This window comes from Castor canadensis, chromosome 15, assembly GCF_047511655.1.
Source record: "Castor canadensis chromosome 15, mCasCan1.hap1v2, whole genome shotgun sequence".
NCBI classification, from domain to species: domain Eukaryota; kingdom Metazoa; phylum Chordata; class Mammalia; order Rodentia; family Castoridae; genus Castor; species Castor canadensis.
In genome coordinates, this window is record NC_133400.1 from 1,898,556 (window position 1) to 1,918,127 (window position 19,572).

A 19,572-nucleotide genomic window follows, 5' to 3' on the forward strand; every position below is an offset into this window, starting at 1 on the left:
CTACCTTGGTTTATCTTGGGAAGCTCTCTCTCTCTCTCTCTCTCTCTCTCTCTCTCTCTCTTTCTTTTAATAATTATCACTATTTTGTAGCACAGTTTTAGGGTTAGAGAGCAATCCAGCGGCACAGTGTGTGCCTGTGGTGCCAAGCCCTGGGTTCCATCCCTGACACTGCAATAAATAAGTGAAGTAAATAACTAAATTAAACAAGGATTGAGGGGAAAGCACAGAGCTCCCGCACACTTCTTCGGCCCCCCCATCTTGTGAGTGTGGCACCTGTGCTCCTCCTGAGCTGACGACACAGTTATTAATTACGGTCCACGCTTGTATCAGCCTTCCTCTGGGTTTGGGCACCCACCATTATAATAGCTCACACAGTGACCCCTGTCCTGAGAATCCTGCTCCCATTTCTCCCTCCATTCTGCCTTTTCCAGAACATCACAGAGCTGGGGTCGCCCTCAGCCACATGCTCAGAAGCTGCCCCACGGCTTCCCACGCCACCGTGAGAAGCTTCTTTACCCAGTTCTCCATGGAAGGACGTCTTCGCTGCTCCCTTATTTTGAAATTATGGTAAAAGGACAGTCTTTATAACTGAAAAACCCAAGATGCACTTAGTCTCAGGATAAAGACCATTCTTCTAAATGGGATATTTATCTATACGATCTCTTCCCTCAGCTCAGAACTAAGGAAAACCTCCAGGGGCCACCGCAGCTGTGGCCCAGGAGTCAGAACCGTGGATCCAAAGGACCCCGCCAGCTGGCGCTGCTACGCACTCACGTGCCCAAGGTGGCGCCAGGCTGGGTATCATTTCCCTGTGGTTCACTGAGGCTCAGAGAGGTAAGGCAAGTGGCCCAAGTCCACACAGCAAAAAGAAGACCCAGCTGCTCCCAACTCACCGTCCCCCAGAGCTGGACAGAGCCTCCGGGACTCGGTACCCTGTCCTCTGTCCTTCTCGTCTCTGATGTACAGGGAGCCCCACCCCCAGTGACTGGCTGATTTGTCGAAGGGCAAGCCTAAGAAGTGGAGACCTGTCAGAAATCTTGTCCCTGGGAGCACAGAGACTCTGTATTGCTCCCTCTGACCCCTGGCGAGGTGGTGGGTGGGGCAGAACAGGACCTAACTTCTTGTATCTCACCCTGACCTCACTGGGCAGGAAAAGGCTCGCTATCCACCTGCTCAGAGGGTAGACCCGCCTGAGCCGTGGGTGCTCACACACGCCCTCTCCACACCATCCACAGGCCACTTGGTCCTCGTAACAACCCAACAAGGGACGCACCACGCTGATGTCCCCTTTGTTGGATGTAACAACGGAGACATGCTTCAGTCACTTGCCCAAAGACCTAATGCCGAGCCAGCACCCTGTCAGGTGTACCTTTACTCTCCGATGCCCACCAACAGTGAAGCTGAAAGCAGACGCCACTCTGGTCCCCACCCCCACAGGCCCAGGGCTCAGCCCCTTGGTGCCACTCACTCACCCAGGTGAGGAGGGTTCATCCTGAGTGATGGTGCCACCAGATTGTGTGTGGCCACTGAGCACCGGCCCATCCCAGTGCCATGCAAGGACCTGTCACCCTTCCTGGTCCATCCCTGCCAGCTGTCTTCTCCCCAGGGTGGGCAGCTGGGGCATGCAGGCTGAGGAGGCCAGGGTCAGCCTCCAAATTTTAGCCCCATGCCCTGGCGTGCCTCGGAGAGCAGCGACCACCTCTCTTCCCCCAGTCCCCACTGCTCCTTGATGTCTCTCCCTCACTGTGGGGATGAAGGGAGAGGCAGGAGCACAGCACACCACAGAGATGGTGCTGCTCCAGACCCCGCCTTCCCGGACTCCCCAACCCACACACTGGGAAGCCCTTCAGCCATGAATGCCTCATTAGCCACGGTGGTGAGGGTTCAGCTGCCTGAGGCCCACAGGCTGGACTCCCAGACATCAAGGCTTAGTAGAAACCCCTGTGGGGCGACACATGGGTACACTGGGTCCTGACCGCTCTGGGTTGACCACGGGGCAAGTGGCTCCTCCCCAAGTCGGCAGATAAGCTCTGTTAGCTTCTTAGCCTTGCGAGCCTGACCTCCTGAGCCCCACTCACTCTGAGAAGTGGGCATAAAAAAATTATCTCCCTGAGAGCCACAAAGGAGGAGCCCAGCAAAGGGTGAAGAGGTTGGGAGCTGGAGCCAGGCTGCTGAACACAGCAGGCGTCACAGAGATCAAACTTCCCTGGGGCCCCTGTAAGATGGGCACACACCAACGTCCACCTCACAGGGGCACTGAGAGGAGGGAGATTTTTATCTGCAAAGCTCTTTAGGATGTCCTGACATCTGTGTCTGCTAAATAGGATCAGTCAGAGGGCCCATAGTTTGGCCAGTGAGTGAGCTGGAAGGGGGAGAGGACCTCCGAAGGTTCTCCATCTCCATACACACGGTCTTCCTGGGCTGCAGGGATGGTGTCTGGGGTCTGCTGCAATGCACATTCCTTGGCTTACCCTGGCCGTCCGAGTCAGAAACTCTGGGGACAGCTGGTGGCTGGGACTTCACACGCCCTCCGGGGATGTCACTGCCAGCTCAAGCTGAGCCCTCGCACAGTGCCCTGAGACACCTGGAGAACGGAGAGCACCCAGCCAAAGAGGCTGACTCAGAGCCGGGAAGGCCTGGCCCCAGAGGGTTTGCAAAGCCGGTGAGTCGTATTTCAGGACGGCACCTTTTCTTTTTCTTCAGAACCAGCTACCCACTTGTTTCCAAGTAGCTGCCACAGGTAAAGGGCAGTCTTCCGTGAGAGCCCCTGGGCCTCCTGGTGGCAGCCACTCCACCTCAACTGTCCCACCTGTCCCTCTTCCCAAGGGCCAGGGAAAACCACAAAAGCAAATATGCTGGGCCCTTGTGGAGAAAGACACCTGGTGCGGGGCAGGGCCTGAACCCTTTGCACTCAGGTGGGCCCTGCATCCTTTGAGGATGAGGTGAGCTATCAGCTCCCACATAGGAAAAACTCACGCCCTGACCCACGTGAGGCCCAAGCCACCTGAATGCTGTCTGTGGGCCCTAACTTTCCTCATCCCAGGGTCAGATGCGGCCTCAGGACCCTCCATGGGGAGGTTCAGCGGGAGGAGGGGGGGGGGTGGAGTGTGCCTGGCCACACTGGTTCAAATCCCCACTATTCCAAGGTAACCATGCTAGAAAACAGGAGCCTGGATTTTTGTCTTTTGTTTTGTTTTGTTTTGGAGTCAGGGTCTCACTGTGCAGCCCAGGCTGTCCTGCCTCTGCCTCCCAGGTGCTGGGATTACGGGTGTGCCCTGCTACATTAGGTATCTGTTAGAGTAACAGGAAGTTATGAACCACACCTGAGTACCTACTCAAGAGAAAAGAAACCAACCAATCGTTCACATAAACCTTGTACGTGAATGTTCACATCAGCACTATTTGAAATAGATGGAAAACGGAAATGACCCAGAGTCCATCCAATGACGGATGGACAAACAAAATGTGGCCCACCTATACAGTGGGATATTAGTTAGCCATAAAAAGGAGCAGAGCCCTGACACATGCTACCACATGGATGAACCTTGAAAACACAACGGTGAGTGACAGAAGCCAGCCCCAAGCACACCCAACACGAAACTTCCACTGACACGAAACCTCTGAACGGGCTAGTGGCTGCGGGGCGGGGTGGGGAAGCAGGGAAATGACAGTGCACAGCTCCTTTCTGAGGTGATAAACACGCCTGACTGTGGAGCTGGTTCAGGACTTGTGAGCAAACCAGAAACCAAGTGTGTGAAATGCATCGATCCAGCTCTATTAAAGGCTTCCGGTTGTGGCACCCCTTCTTGCTCTGCAGGCAGACTGGGCCCCTGATTCGGGCACCTCACAGGCAAACAAAGGCTGCTGCCACTCCCGGCCGTGGGGACACACAGGGACCTCCTTCGCTAACAGTGCTCCTTACTCTGCATCTGAGGGCTCCATGGGGCTCTCACAGGATGAAGACCTTGCAGAGAGCTTGCTCTGCAGCCTGGTGGGGGGGTCACACACTGGGCCCCTAAACCTCCACTGAACCCTTGAAATCCACCCAACGGACCCACGCAGCCCACACCATAGGAGAGGCTGGGCTGACTCAGAACAGGACCCCAGTTTCAGACTTGCACTCTCTAAGGAGGGGGACGGGAGGGCCCTGATCTAGGGTGTGTGGACCTCCAACGGGTCCACAGAAAGAACCGGGGCTGCTGGGGAAAGAAATCACATCCTTATTTTCACTGATCTCTACCTGAGCTAGAATACAGGTGTTTTCCCTAATCTAAAAGATAGCTGTCAGGCCACAGTGGTATTAGCTGGACAGGTGACTGTCACCCACAGAAATGCCCTGCTGCAGGGGTGGGGGTATGACTCAAAAGTGGCAGAGCACCTGTCCAGAAAGCACAAGGTCCTGAGTTCAAACCCCACCACTGCCAGAAAAGGATAAAGAAAAAAAGAAATAGCACGTCCATGTAACCTTCCAGTGGGCACGACCTGGAAAGAGGGAAAGTACTATCCCTAAGCCCAGCCCTGGCCCAAGGGTCTGGGACGAACCTCACGCCCACCCTGATGGACACCAGAGTGGCCAGCCAAGAAGGGCTTGGGTCAAGGACAGCAGAGCCCATCTGACACCTGCCCCCACAGCCCCCCATGGACACCAGTCTGGGGAAAAGACAATTCAGAACACTGATGTCTAAGTAAGGACACTGAGGGGTGGTGGGGTGCAGGAGAAGAGAGCTCTGGGAAGAGGACACCAGGAGGGCCTGACCCTCAAGTGGACCTGGGCCAGCCGGGCAGTGGACAGTGTTCCCACTGGCCACCAAGCTCCCTAGAGGTCACCAGGCATCTATTCTCACCTGGGCACGACCTGAGCCTGTGACTTGGAGGTGTGGGTGCCAGTCAGGCAGCAGCTGACCTGAGGGGAGAAGGAAACAGCTGGGTTTTCCAGAAACTTCTTCCCCAGCCATCACTCAAGAGCCCTTGGGGCACAGAGACACACAGGAAACACTGAGGACCCCGGAAGGCAGCTGAGGAAGGTAAAATGGACAGATGCCATTCTGAGGCCACCCCACCACCCTCTAAAAAGGGCCCCTACACCTGGGAGATCATGGCTGCCCAATGTTCTGAGCAATCTCACAGCGCACTGTCCACAGACAGGGTCACTGTGAGATCAGGACAACACAAGACAAAAGCAGGTCACTATGCCGACCGCAAAACACCAGGTATTCCCCTCCTGGAGGCAAAAGCAAGAGACACTGCTTCTCCACCAATCCCAGCTCCACCCTCTGTGGTCTCCCCCTCAAATGAGACCAAAACCCCAATTTGAGGGTGGTCCCCTTTCTGCCATCTCATTTAGAGTGAACCCCACTTCTTAAGGCCTCCCCCAAACACTGCCCATTCACAGCCCAAGTCCTTCCGGGCTCTTCCAACACTCTTACCCCAGGAATGAACCAGATGTTCCCCATAGGTGGTGTCTAGAGCAGGGCCAGAGGTGCAGGGCCAGAGGTCCAGGGCCCAGGAAGTTCTGGGTGTTTCCATGGAAGTGTTCATGGCAGCTGTGGGAGTCTGGGTGTTACTCAGAGAGGGACAGGAGGGGAGGAATGGGGCAGGGCCCCCTGAACATCCCAAGGGTGAGACAGCATCAAGGGTGAGACCCACAAAGGCCCAGAACCCATCTGGGACCATCCCCCCAGAGTCAGCCTGAGCTCTCCTGTGCCTTCTGCTGGATTTGGGGACACCCATCTCCCTGGGTACCTGCCATCTTCAGGGACCCTGGGCCAAACAGAAACCTGCAGCTCAAATCCCACCAGGCTCCAGCACTGGCTGCCAGGCTCCCGATTCCCCGGGGCTTTGGGGAGCCAGTTCCAACTGACCACTCCTGAGAGGTTCCTCCTGAGGCTGGAAACTGAGGCAGGCAGTGGCCGCCTGGAGTGACAGAACAGTCTGGGGGCCCAGCACTCCAGGCCCTGTGACCACTGACCATGGCCATCTGTTCCACCTCTGGGCCTCCCAGGGTTGCAGCATGGATTGACGGGAAAGATGCAAAGTGTGCTCGGCCCAGCAATGGCTGTGGTGCCCATACACGAGAAATGGCAGCTTAAAAAACACAAGGACTGAGTGAGAAATAATAAATGGGGTACTGACGGCAAAGACCAGTTCGTCCCCCTCCAGGGTCCTCCCTCCCCCTCCCAGAACCCACCTCCCCTCTCCCTCTCCCTCTCCCTCTCCCCCAGCCACTCTTTCCTCCCCTTCCCTGGCTCTCTGCTAACTCCCGGGCCCCAGCTCAGGGTTCACACATCCCTTCTCTTTGCTCCCACAGCTAACAGGACACTGCCCTACCTCAAAGTCACTGTCACCACGGCATCTCCAGCCCTGAGAAAACCCTGACTCATCCCCTCCGGGACACAGTGACTCCCCTCCAGGGTCCTAAGCACGGCTGCAGTCCCTCAGGCCCTGTGCGGGGATGGCTGGTCCCCTGCTGGCCAGGCGGGAGCTGCAGGTGACAAGCATGGTTGTCTTAACCGCCGGGTCCATTCTGTGCAGCCCCAAAGGGAGAAGCGGGAGGCGGGTCTGAGGGTCTGCCCCACTTGCCCGGCCACTGGGTTCCAGGCATCCCACTCCTGGTGCCCTGCCACACAAACAGTGTCACTCCTTCCTCCCTGCCACATTCTCACCAGCCTTGTTGCTGCCACCCTAGGTCTGCCCAAATGTCACTCCTCCAGATGGTTTTCTTCAAGCCCCAGACACCACCTGGTCTCCTCTGCCCCCCCCACACTACTGCCACCTCTGCCCCATCAGCGTCAAACAGGGAGCTATGAGGGTCCACAGGCATGGGTGTCGAACAGCAAACCAGTCATCTCTTTGTTCACCCCATCCCAGGGACAGCTTGTTGCCTGCCTACAATGAGGGCTCAATCCAATGCCTGAGTGGGTCCCAGCATCCCCCAGACACCAGAGTTTTCTGAGCCCAGGTCACAGCTGCCACAGACAAGAACTAGCAACACCCTGACCCCAGACATTCTCTGAGCTTACGACAGTGACACCAGCTCTGTCATCTGCACACTTACTGAGCCCCACTGTGTGTCAGGTGCTCTGCTCTCAGTGGAGTCTGCGACCCACAGAGAAGCCTACAACCCAGCGGGAAGACCAGTGACCCCGCTACAAAACTAGCCAGGAGCCACACAAGCAGCCAGTTAGCAGTGAAAAGACCCTCACACCGTCAGCCCTCAGGAAATGCAAATCAAAGCCACAGTGAGACGCCACTTCACACCCACTCGGTAGGACGGCTGTAATCAAAAAGACAGATAATAACAGGTGCTGGCAAGGGCGTGGAATAATCAGAGCCCTCACGCAGTGCTGGCGGGAACAGGACATGGTGCAGACAATGTGGAAGCCGCCTGGCAGGTCCCCAAACGGTGAAATAAGAGTCACTGTAGGACCCTGCAAGTCCATCCTGGGAACCCCCAAGAGGGTCAAAAGCACTCATCCACACAAAAACCTGTACACGGTGTTCACAGCACCCGCACTGACAAGAGCATAAGGGAGTCAACCCCAGTGTCCAGCAGGGGTGTAGGTAACACAAATATGGCCTACCTACACCGTACAAAAAGGAACAGAGCAGTGACACACGCTACAACATGGGTGAGCCTTGAAAGCATCAAGCTCAATGACAGAAGTTAACCACAGGACACACGTGTGATTCCATTTACCTGACATGTGCCAAACAGGTCAGTCAGAGAGATGGACAGGAGACCAGTGGCTGCCAGGAAAGGGTGGTGCCCAGGCAGGGAGCAGCTGCTCACAGGTGTAGGTTTCTTTTGGGGATGATTAAAAAATGTTCTAAAACTAGACTCTGGGGCAGGGGTTGCAAAATTTTGTGAACGTACCAAAAACTGCTGAATTGTACATTTTGAAAGTATGAATTCTACAGTATGTGAATTACATCTCGATAAAGATCTTACCAAGGTCGCCAGAACACTGTGGGCCACCTGTCAGGGTACAGACCTAACATGGCACAGCAGCAGAGAGCCTTCAGGGTATGCCATACCTGTCTATAAGGCAGGCTCCACCTGGCCTCCCTCAGCCTGGGAAACCCTCCCTTCCCAGGACCGCCACCCCTGCCACCTGGAAACACCCATCTCTCCTCCAGGGGCTGAGGAAGGATGCAGTGCTCCTCCAGGGTGGTCCGCAGGCAGGTGGCCTCAGACCCTCAGAGTGGTGGCTCCACTCAGTGATCCCACTCTTCCAGACAGCCACACACCGTCGAGCCCCAGGCTCAGCCATTTCCCTCTTCCAGTGCCTCTCTGAGCCTCGGTTTCCCACCTGTAGAATGGGGAGTCCTGCTTTCCTTGCTGGGAGACTGACAACCAACAGCTGGCCTCACGTATGGGCTGAGCTGGGCACCAAATGCAGGCCAGAGGAAGGTCCTGAGCACTGAATGCAGCCTGGAAGGGAGCAGGGCACCTGGCAGAGGCGGAGGACCAGGAAAGACCAGCTCTGCCTCGGTCACTCAGCCTCAGTCCTTGCTTTTGGATTCATCAGGCCTGGAGGCGTCTGCAGGCTCCAGTCATCTACCCGTTCTCCCACTTAGGTTCAGGCCCTCATGAGAACGAAGGGATTCCTATCTGAGGGTCCGTGGATGAGTCTCAGGGAGTCTGTGACCCCTGAAGTGCACAAAGAGTTTCCCAGGCCAAGAAATTCACGAGGGCCCCCAGTGAGTGTTCCCACACACCTTCCAGGTGGCTATGACACAGGCTCAAGCATGGAGTGCACTGGCCTAGAAGCACAGGTAACCACTGTCCGCTCCTCGCTTTTTGCATTTCTTTTGTTTTTTGGCAGTACTGGGGCGGGGGTTCGAATTCAAGGCCGTGGACTTGCTATGCACTCAAGCCTCTCCCTCAGCCCACTCTTCAAATTTCCTAAAGAACAGCAGGTATGTTAGTCTGTGTTACTATAATAAATACCTGAGATGGCCAACTTATCAAGAGAAAAGGTTTATTTTGGCCCACAGTTTCAGAGGTTCCAATCCACAAACCATTGGCTCTGCTGCTTTAGGTGAGGTGAGGCAGCACATCAAAGCTGTGGACACATGGTGGACAAAACCGCTCACCTCACGGCCAGGAAGAGAAAGAAGAGGCCAGGGCTGGGGTCCTGCTATGCTCTTGGAGGGCACCCCTCCTGCAATGACCTGAAGACTTCCCACCAGGCCCCCTCCTGAAGGCTCCAGCTCCCAAAGGACGCACACTGGGGACCAAACCTCTAACACACGTGCCTTGGAGAGACACTGAAGACCCAAACTACAGCAAGCAGCATGGCTTACATCAAGCACTGGAGTTTTTTTTGTTGTTGGGTTTGTGTACTGGGGTTTGATCTAAGGGCCTTCACCTGAACCACTCCACCAGCCATATTTTTGTGATGGGCTTTTTTCAAGATAGGGTCCCCCAAAAGATGTGTCAAGTCCTCACCCCAGTCCCTGTGAATGTGGCTTATTTGGAAACAGGGTCTCTGCAGATGTGATTAGGTTCTAGATACTGAGGTCATCCTGGATTTAGGCTGAAACCTGAACTCAATGACAGGTACCCCAACAAGAAGAAGAAGACACAGACTAGGAGACACCACATATCAGAGGCAGGAACATAGGGCCTGTCCTCACTAGCATGCAGGTGATGTGCTCTTGTGCTTGGAAATCTTATCTATTTGGGTTTTTTGGTTGGACTGGGGTTTGAACTTAGGGTTTCATGCTTGCACAGCAGGTCCTCTACCACTTGAGCTGCACCTCCAGTCCTTTTTGCTCTGGTTATTTTGGAAACAGGATCTTGCAAACTATTTGCCTGGGCTGGCCTTGAACCTGGATCCTCCCAAGTAGCTAGGATAACAGGCATGAGCCATCAGTACCCAGCTTCATTTTTTCACCCAGTGCCTTGCCCACTATTATTAAATGCCCAGACTGGCACACTCCCAAAGCATCTGCTCTCAGAGGCCTTGGACGACCGACCCCAGTGTGGTCAGCAACGGACGTACTCTTTCAAGTGCCCTTGGGACCACTGGGTCTCCCCTGAGCTGGATGTCAGCCTCATTCAGAAAAAATGTTGGTGCCCACTGCATGTGGGCTGCTCCATCGGCACCTGGGATGGAGGCACCAGCACTCTTCACAGCACCCCAGACAGACTGTGCACAGCTGAGGCAGACATGAGTGTGCTCCAGAAGTACAGCCTGCACTGGGACGCAGGTCCCACCTCTGCAGGTCTGCAGAGAGGCCCGAGACTCCCAGGGCCGCGTGTGGTGATTCTAATGGGAGGCCAGACTTAGAAGGTGCTAGCCAAGAGCCGTGGTTCTCAAAGCAGGGTCCCTGGAATACCAGCAGCAGCAGCATCACTTAAAAACTTGTAAAAAAAAAATTCTTGGGTGACGTCCAAGGCCCAGAAATTCAAGAAGCCCACAACAAATGTCCTGACACACCTTCCAGGTGGCTATGACACAGGCTCAAGTGTGGAGCGCACTGGCCTAGACTCACAGGTAGCCACAGTCCACACCCTGCCCTACTTCACTCTCCACCAGCACCAAAGACTGGGTCTTGGCGCTCTGGAGAGTGCTGGCACCAGGGAGCCCTCCCTGGGTGCTGAGAATCTGTGACATTGCAGGGAAGAGGGAGATGGCACAACTGGAGAACCAAGGCAAGAGGAGGAGGAGAGACCTTCAACAAGCCAGCAGCTTCAGCCTGGAATGATGGCTACCACGTGTGTCCTCTAGACTCAGCTCGGCATCCCTGCCCCAGGGGGTCTCGGCTGCTCCCTCAGAACACACCTCCCTTCAGGGTCCCCAAGTCTGGCAGGACACACCCCCAACTATTTCACATATTTTAGCTTTTCATCCTGCCTATACTGCTGCTTCTTTTAGGAAGTCATGCAGGCTTTTTTTTTTTTCCCTGAGACAGTATCTTGCTATGCAGCTCAGGCTGGCCTTCAACTTGAAATTCTCCTGCCTCAGCCTCCTAAGTGCTGGAATTACAGGCATGCACCGCCCTGCCCAGATCATCTTAGTTCATGTATCTTATTTTCCATTTGCTTATCTTTTTTTTCCCATCACGTACATTACTACACATGCAGCCGGCACTCGGCAAATGTGTGCAGACTGGGAGTTCCCATTCTTGTGCCTCACACACAGGAGTAATTCTATGGGTTCATCTCAGATGACCTAAGGCATCCATCCCCAGGGCTGGAAGGGCAACAGCAAAAACACACTGAAAACACGGTGAACCAAAGGGCCCCATGTTCCTCCTGTCTTAAGGAACTCTACTCACTCACAGTGGTTCAAAACTCTGATCGTGACTGCGTCCTGTGATTGCCACCTGTAACAATTACACTATTACTACCCTGCCACTCTCTTTACCCAACGCCACCCATCTTCCTTGTGGAAAATGCTGGCAGTCGCTCATGAGCAACAGGAACCCAGCAACCAAACAAATCAGGGAGTCACACAGGGATTCACTACAGAGAGGTCTCGCAGGCTGGCCTGTCAACAGAACCATTTTAGGGAGGCATTTCCCCTGACTCTTAACCATCTCCGACCACGTCTAGGTTCTCAGAATGAAGCAGACATGGGAGGTAATACGTATTACACTTATTTGCACAGTCCATTCACTGCACAAATATTTACCACATGGTCACTATGGGCCGGCACTATTTCAGCCACTGGTCACGCAGCTGTGATCGGCATAGATGTGCATCCTTTCCTGCGAGAGGCATACACTCCAGGCCATCCTTGTCCTGCAGACCTTCCTGCAAACATGCAAGAGACAATGTCTTCCCTGTCCAATATGGCAGCATGGCCACGTGGCCACTGAGCACTTGGGATGTGGCTGGTGCCAGTGAGAGCTGACATCATATACTGAATTTCACTGTAATTTTAAATTTCAATTCAAATTGCCACATGTGGCCAGTGGCCAAGACATTGGGCAGCATTGGTGTAGATATCAATCCACTGAAGCTGATTTAAAGAGAAGGGTGATCAAGTCCCCTTTCTGTCATTGCCTGCCTGCAGTGGTGCACCTGCTACGCTCCATGGGAACCTGAGGCGGTAACAAGCCTTATACTGCAGAGGGACTTCTGCCATCTTCCTGAAGCCTCACCCCCCGCCCCACCGCCTCCACTTGCAGGAGGTGTGTGCTCAGGTGACCAGGAGATGGTGCAGCAGCTGACAAGCACTGGACTGTTTCAGAAAAGTCTGGGGTGAGATAGGCCAGCACCCAGAGTGGTGGAGTTTCTTGGTACATGGACCCACCAACAGAAGGACAGGCCAAGTACACATGGGAGTCCAGGGCCAGGTGGTCACTGGGGAGTGAACCTGGTTTGGCTCGAGAAAGTCTTCTGCAAGACATCTGAGCCAAGCGCCAGGGTCCAGGCAGCCCAGCTGCAGGTGGGGGGCACTCTCCAAGGTCCTGAAGAGACCTCTCCAAGGTCCGGCCTCCTCACAAGCACTGCTCAGGCTCAAAGCAAAGCCAGGTCCCCATTCAATGCTGTGCCTACTGTGTCCTCTCACACACAAGGAGACCACACACTGGAGACGCGGCTGACCTGCACAGGGGATTGTGGGAAATGTACACAAGCAGTCCCTGTCTTCTAGGCCCACAGTCTTACCATCTTTTTGCCATTTAAGGGCAAACAAAATGCCTGGCTCATGGTGGATAGCTAGAGAAGTTCAAAGCTGCAGAGACCAGAAAACCGAGGGAGAAAGTCTTCACGGAAGACACAGAGGTTCCTGCGCTGACACACACACTTGCCGCCGGCACCATTTTTCCCAAGGGTCTTCCTCCCTCTAGCCTGTGTCCTCAGAGAAGACGGGGCTGCAGCCCTCTGCTGTCTCTGGTCAACTGTACTGATGGTGATAGTTAGTTAGGGCTCAATGCAGAGTCCATTCCTTGCACAAATACTTGAGTGACCAGTACATACCGGCCTATTTCAGCCACAGGTCACAAGGCCATGACCTGCACGACATACATCCCTTCCTGCATTTCGGTGCTGACCCTTACTCCCTCACGGCTCACGGCAGGCCCCCATCATCAGCCCGCCATGCGGCTTGTGGCCAAGGTAGGACAGCATCTCACCAACTCTCCTTTCTCAGCTGTAACCATTGTGCTTCTCTTCTCCTTTCCCCATGGAGCCTTCTGACCCCTCTCAAGCCCCCAAGGAGCTAAGAGAGACTCTGAGAAAATGCCTTCTGTTTCCTGGTCTAACATCCGTGTAGATGAACCCACTCTCTCCTAACCTTGGCCTATGCGTTCTTAAAATGCCGGCGTGGTGGCTCAAAAGGTAGAGGTCTGCCTAGTAAGTGAGAGGCCCTGAGCTCAACCCCTAGAACTGCCACAAAGAAAAACAAAAGAAAAAAAGAAGAAAGAATACTTTTCACGTAGTCATAGCCAAGTCCCAAAAATATGCCCGACGATGGTCGGTTGTTTGCATGAGGGGTCTTTTCCCCTCCGTGAGGGGTGCTAACAGCATAAATGTGTTTCCAATGGAAACAAACATATCACTCACTGCCTCCAGTGCCTGAACTCCGCGTTTACAGGGGAAGCTGGGACTCAGAGCGCTCGGCAGTGGGGGAGCGAACAAAGCCAGGAGGGCACACGTGGCTGTTTTGGGGGACGGGGTAGAAAATGTCTCCGGGTGGCAGGTGTGTTGTGTGTGCGCGCGCGCAGGCGCCTGGGTGGATCTGGATTCTGACTGTGGGTGTGTGGGATTTGTGTGGGCTGAGGAATCTGGGCCGGTGAACGGGACCTGCGTATGAGGGGGAGCGGCTGGGCGGGAGATGACTCATACCTCTCAGGGTGTGGGAGGTTTATCCAAGGGGGTAACTTCTGGTCTTTAGCACCCGGGAGGAGGACTTTACCTGGGCTGCAAAGCACAAGGGCCTAGTGAGTCACGGTGGGACTGGGGCTGGGGTCTGCACATCTGCACGTGTGCATCTCCCTGCGCCACTGGGTACCGCTTCAGGGAGGAGAAGGTATGGGGGCTGAAGACGCAAGGGCAGGTGGCATCTCTGCACAAGGGAGTTACAGAGCGAACTGAGCAAAAGCAGACTCCAACATCGCCCGTGCTTACTGTCGCCATCCAGCGCTCAGCTGCTGGAAGCCTCCACTTCCCAGAGTGCAAAATGGGAATAACGAGGCCGTTGGTCCTCTGGAGCTGTAAGAATGAAGCAGAAAATTCACGCAAACACTTGACATGTCCGGCACACAGTGCAAGCGTTATCATCAGGCATGACAACCGGGCATGCCTAGTTACTGGTTCTGATAATGATCATATAAGTGACACCCACTGCATGTGGGCCGCGATGATGAAAATGCTGATAAAGCATGCTTGCTCTGCCCTCCTCTCCGTTAACCCTCACCCACTTTACGGTATTACCATCAGCTCTTTGTAAAAATGAAGAAACAGAAGCTCAGAGAGATGAAGTAACTTGCCCAAGGTCACAAAGTGGAGCACCGGCAGGGCCGGGTTCAAGGCCAGGTGGACAATTCTGAGCGAGCGTGACTCCTGCTACCCCACGGCCCCCCAGCCTCGCCACACAGACTGTGGGAACCGCTCCTCTCACATCAAGAGCAACGCCTGTCTGTGCCCGGGGGAGGGTGAGCTGGGGGAGGACTTGGCAGAATTGTCCCCTGTCGAAATGGATTCCATACGAATTCCAGCTAAATGTAGAATACATTTGCTGGTCCTGCATTATTCATGAAAATTGCTGTTTCCCCAAGTCAGCACCGGGAGCTGGGCTAAAGTTGGGGAGCTCTGCTGAGGCCTGCCCCAAATTCTCTTGTACGAAGAAGTCAGACTAGAGTTGGGAGTACTCACTCACGAGAGACCACCGGGAGAGGGGAGAAGGCAGAAGGCATTGCCCTGCTCCAGCAGGTGACCACAGCCCACTCTAGTCTGCAGATGACTGCCCAGGGTCCTAAGTTCCCAAGACACCCCCTTCCTAATGAGAAGCTGGGACCATGCTCCAAGATGTGACCCCGATATCTAGGTCTGATCGCTTCAGGCCAAAAGGGTCAATCTGATTTCCCCTCATGCCATATTGCCAGCCAAGAGGAAGAGCCCGCCCTGAAGCCCACATCTGCACACCTGCCTGGATGAACATGGAGAAAACCAAGCCACGATCTCCCAGAGACAGTGTGGACAAACCGGCTCCCTTTAGGCAGGAGGGCTGGGAGCCAGGGGGCGTGGCCCCAGACAGACAGGGTGGCTCTGCCACCTAGGCTGGGGTCCTGGACTCAGGCTTACATGGACCCCTGACCTTATGGCCTCACTTGTAAATGGACAGGATCAAGCAGGACGTGTGAGGAAAGTGATTCAGGAAGTTGAGGGCTCAGGGGAACTGGCTGAGTGGAGAGTAGAAATCATCCATGGAAGTGTTTTTTCAACAACATGTCAGATCCCAAACTCCTGGCCAGCCACAGGCTCAGATCCTCCTTGCCCTGAAGCAGCCCCATCCCTTCTCCATAAACGGAGGCCCCACGAGGACAAGGAGTCTCCCCACTGCTGCATTCCCAAAGCTTGGTCATAGTAACGGCTCAGTAAGTATTTGTTGAATGAAGGAAGGAGCTCCTTAGGCTACTGGACGTAGATACCTGGGGAGGGTGGGCAGGACTGGGTCCAGTACCCTCTCCTTGTACCCTCAGAAGCGCGCCTGGCCTGCACAGGGCCATGGAGAGTTTTTCTGGCTCAGGCCCCACCGGGAGCCCCCTTGGAGAACAGTTCTGCAGAGCAGTCTAGCCAGAGCCCTGGGGCAACAACTGCTCCAGGCTCCCAAAGAGCCCAGCTGGGAGTGCCAGGCTGCTCGCCCACTTGCTTGGCCACCCACAACTGCTGCCTGGGCCTCACCATGCCTGCGTGTGCAAGCGCGTGCACACACACACACACACACAGGCCCACGCCTGGAACGTGGGGAGGACCGTCTACCCCTGTGGCCCTCAGCACCCCAGGGTCAGGGAAGCACTCCAACCTGCTCCAAGAAAACAACAGCACAGAAAAGGCCACCTGGGACCAGGGCTGGGCCCAGCTCCGACAGGCAGAAGCACTGTTATATAATTAACTGCCCAGACTCCGCCTCCTCGTTGGGTAATAAATGAACCTGCCTTGAGCTGCATAAGCCAAAATAATAATTACTCCCCAGCTCTCCTCACTCCTGGACATGGCCGGGGAGCAGGTGCTCAGAGCTTTCTTCCTGAGCACTCAGGCAGGAGACACATGCATACTCATGATCTCTTTCCCGACATTTCACTCCCTTCCCAGCATCCATGCCTGAAAAACAAGCCTGCCACCCAGAGGGAGGCACAGGAGCCACCTCTGGGGACAGACTCCAGGAGGGGAAAGGGTACCTGGAACAGGGTCTGTTTGAGGTCTAGCCTCTAGGCTGCAAAGCCAGCCAGAGCTTCCTGCACAGAAACCATGTTACAGGCAGTTCTCTGGCTCTGGCACCCAGCTCTGCCCAGAATGCAGGGGCATCTTACAAGGAAGGCACAGAGCAATTCCCTAAACTAACGGTGAAAATGATTCAGCCACTGAAAGGCGAGATTCCTGGGCTCTCACTAAACAGATGGGCCTCCCTCCCTCCCTCCCATCCTCCCTCTTTCCCTCCCTCCCTCCCGCAGCCTGCTTCGACAGTGCTAGCCGGGTCCAACCACCTAGAAGTTTATTGCCTGGCTGTTTTGGTTTGGGTTGGCATCCCCGCCTCTAGCTCCCGGTTGTTCCCTCTCCATTGGCTTGGGTTGATTCAGGACTGAGGGAGGCCATGGGCACCACAAGAAAACAAGCAGCAAAGCCAGGGCATGACTCCCAGTGAGCCGTCAACAGCCCCCTCCGCCCTCAGTGGGTCCCAGAGGTGGCTGAGGGCCCAGCCTGGCCTTTTTGGCAGGTCTCTGGCCCGCTCTTGACGGTGCACTGATACCAGGGCTCAGCGCCTGGCTGGGCCTGGCTGGGCCACTGGAAAGAAAGCCTCCCAGACCTTCAGTTGGCATGGGGTACCTTCCCCACCAGATTGGGGCAACCTGTGGCCAGGGGCCCTGGAAATGCCCCCCAGGAGCCCACAGCCCCACTGGCAAGGGAGGCTCAACTTCCCAGGAGGTAAACAGAAGGGAGAGGGGGCAGGTCCTTCCTCCGCCCCAGCCCCAGCCCTTGGCGGTCCTCCCCACTCCCCCACCCCACCCCACCCCAGCACCTACCTCCATCCGAGTAGGTCTCTGTGCCATAGCCGTCCTGCAGCCCGTTGCTCCAGGTCCCTTCGTATTTGGCCCCGTTGCCCGTGCACTCCCGCACCCCGTAGCGCCCCTTAAATCCGTGCGTCCACTCGCCCTTGTACACCCACTTCCCCTTGCTCTCCAGGCCGATGCCGTGCCGCTTGCCCTGCGCCCAGGTGCCCTGGTACGTGTTGCCGCTGGGCCAGGTGTAGACGCCCAGCACCTCGAAGCCGTGGCTCCACGAGCCGGTGTATTCGCCTTGGCCCTTGGGGCCGGTGCAGACGCCATGGCCGTGCGCCTTGCCGTCCTCCCAGCCTCCGCAGTAGGACCCTCCATCGTCAAAATTAAACCTACCCCCACTGGACATGCATGTAACGCGGTTTGCGAATCCCGCAAGCGGTGAAAAAAAAAAAAAACAATCAGGCGATCAACAAACCGGAGTCTTGGTTGGCTGGCTGGCTTTTTGTTTTGCTTTGCTTTTTTTCCGGAGGAATGGAGAAGCCGAAGCCGCGGCGAGCCGGGCTGGAGCGGGGCGGCCGCGGCGCCGGCTCGGGAGGATCTAAGTCAACCGGGGGCGATTTTTCATTTTCGAGCTGCGCCGCGAAGCCTAACGAGCGTCTCGCGCTCCCGCTGGAGACGGGGCCGGCGGGGAGGGCGGGGGAGGGCGGCGCGGGAGGGGGGAGCGCGGCGGCTGTGCCCGCGGCTCCACCTCAGCGCCAGGGCCCCTCGCCGCGCGCCCCGGGCGAAGGCGCTCAGGCCCGGCCCGCAGCCCCCCACCTGCGGCTGCCGCGCTGCGGGCGCCCGAGGGCGGCGGCGGGGCCCGCGGGCGGCGGCGGCACGGGCGGCGGCGCGGGCGGCTGCACCATATTGGGACCGCGGGCCGGGGCGCGGGGCGGCGGCGGCGGCGGCGGCGGCAGCAGCAATGCGGCGGGCCCGGGAGGCGGCGGCGGCGGCGGCGGCGGCGGCGGCGGCGGCGGAGGCGTGCGCTCCGGGTTCGGCTCGCGCGCCTGGGCCGGCGAGGCGCGTCCCCGCCCGCCCGCGCGCCCCCGCCCCGGCCCCCCGCCCCGGCGCGTGGCCGCCTGGAGAGGGGCGCTGCCGACCCGCCCGAGGGCGCGCGCACGCGCGGGGACCCCTCGCCCCCCTCTCCCCCACACACACACCAGGGCGCACGGCCCGCTGTCCCCAACCCAACCCTTACAGTCCCCCCGCCCAGGCCCGCTGGGGATCAGGGGTCCAACCCGGTGCCCCCAGCCCCCCTTCCCGGGACTTGGATTTAAAGGGACAGGAACTGCGTAATGGGAAGGCGCCCAGCACCGAAGCGCTCTCGGCCACCTCCCGGGAGTCGGGAGGGGAAGCGGGCAGAGCAGGCCAGGGGAGTTGGGCAGCCCTGGCCCTGCCTGCCGGCGCCGCACCCCTCCCTCCTGGCTCGGATCCGTGCCGCGTGCCCCACTCCACCCCATCCCCCCCACGACCTAACAGACTCTGCAAACCACAGGTGGTTTTTTTCTATGACAAATAATCTATCCTTTTTCCTTCCGGGCCGCTGGAGTCCAAGTGTCGGGGGAGGGGGGCGCTCACCTCCCTCCACCCCATAAATTAACAGAAATTCGGGCCACACGTACGAAGTCACCAAACTCCCGTGCGCCCTGCGCCCTGGCCAACAGGTAGCCCCCGACTCCTAGAGTTGTCGTGCTTTAGGGGAACAAAATGTCATCACCACTGTGCTGTTCCTGGGTTTATCTCCAAACATACTCTCACCCCCGCCCCAAGAGATGATGTCTGATTCTTGGATCTGAGTATCGTGGGACTAATTTAAAATGCATTTCCTGGGCCATAAATCCGCAGGCAGAAACCCGCATCCCCAGCTCTCCCTGAATGCGCGTACAGCAAACAGCGGCAGTGGGCTGCGGAGGGGGCTGGACGGTCAGGGCTGACAGGTGTAGGCAGCAGCGCAGTGAGGCAAGAATCGGAGGCCAGGGATTGAGCACAGACGCGGGGCGATTGGAGCCTCCCCTTAGCCAGGGGCCCTGCTCACATATTCCCGACCTGTTACTAAAGGAGGGTCCCCTTTTACTAAAAAGAACATCTGCCCCTCCCGGGAGCCGTCAACCTCTGCCTCCTGCCTTGGGTGCAAAACCTGCTCCAGCCAAGCCAGGAGGGCAGTCACCTCCTTCCCCACCCCAAGGACGTTTGGGGACTTTCACTCCAGGTTTCTGCAGCTACGAGGCTGAAGGCACTTTCCCCTCCCATCTCCTCAGAATACCTAGGGTGGACTTGTTGGGTCCAGCACATCTTAGCCTTTATTGGAAGCTCTCAAATTGTCCCAGACACCTGGAGCAAGGTAACTGTCAGCCTGCA

At 56.6% G+C, this 19,572-nt stretch overlaps 1 protein-coding gene across 1 annotated transcript in view; it reads right to left on the reverse strand.

The window, feature by feature from the left end:
- Positions 1-17,884, reverse strand: part of Jph3 (junctophilin 3) — a 74,682-nt gene extending 56,798 nt beyond the window's left edge. Inside the window, exon 1 of the mRNA XM_020183161.2 lies at positions 17,200-17,884. Within this exon, the coding sequence (XP_020038750.1) occupies positions 17,200-17,581 (382 nt within the window). The 5' untranslated portion in view covers positions 17,582-17,884. The remainder of the gene's footprint in view (positions 1-17,199) is intronic.
- Positions 17,885-19,572: the final 1,688 nt, after the last annotated feature.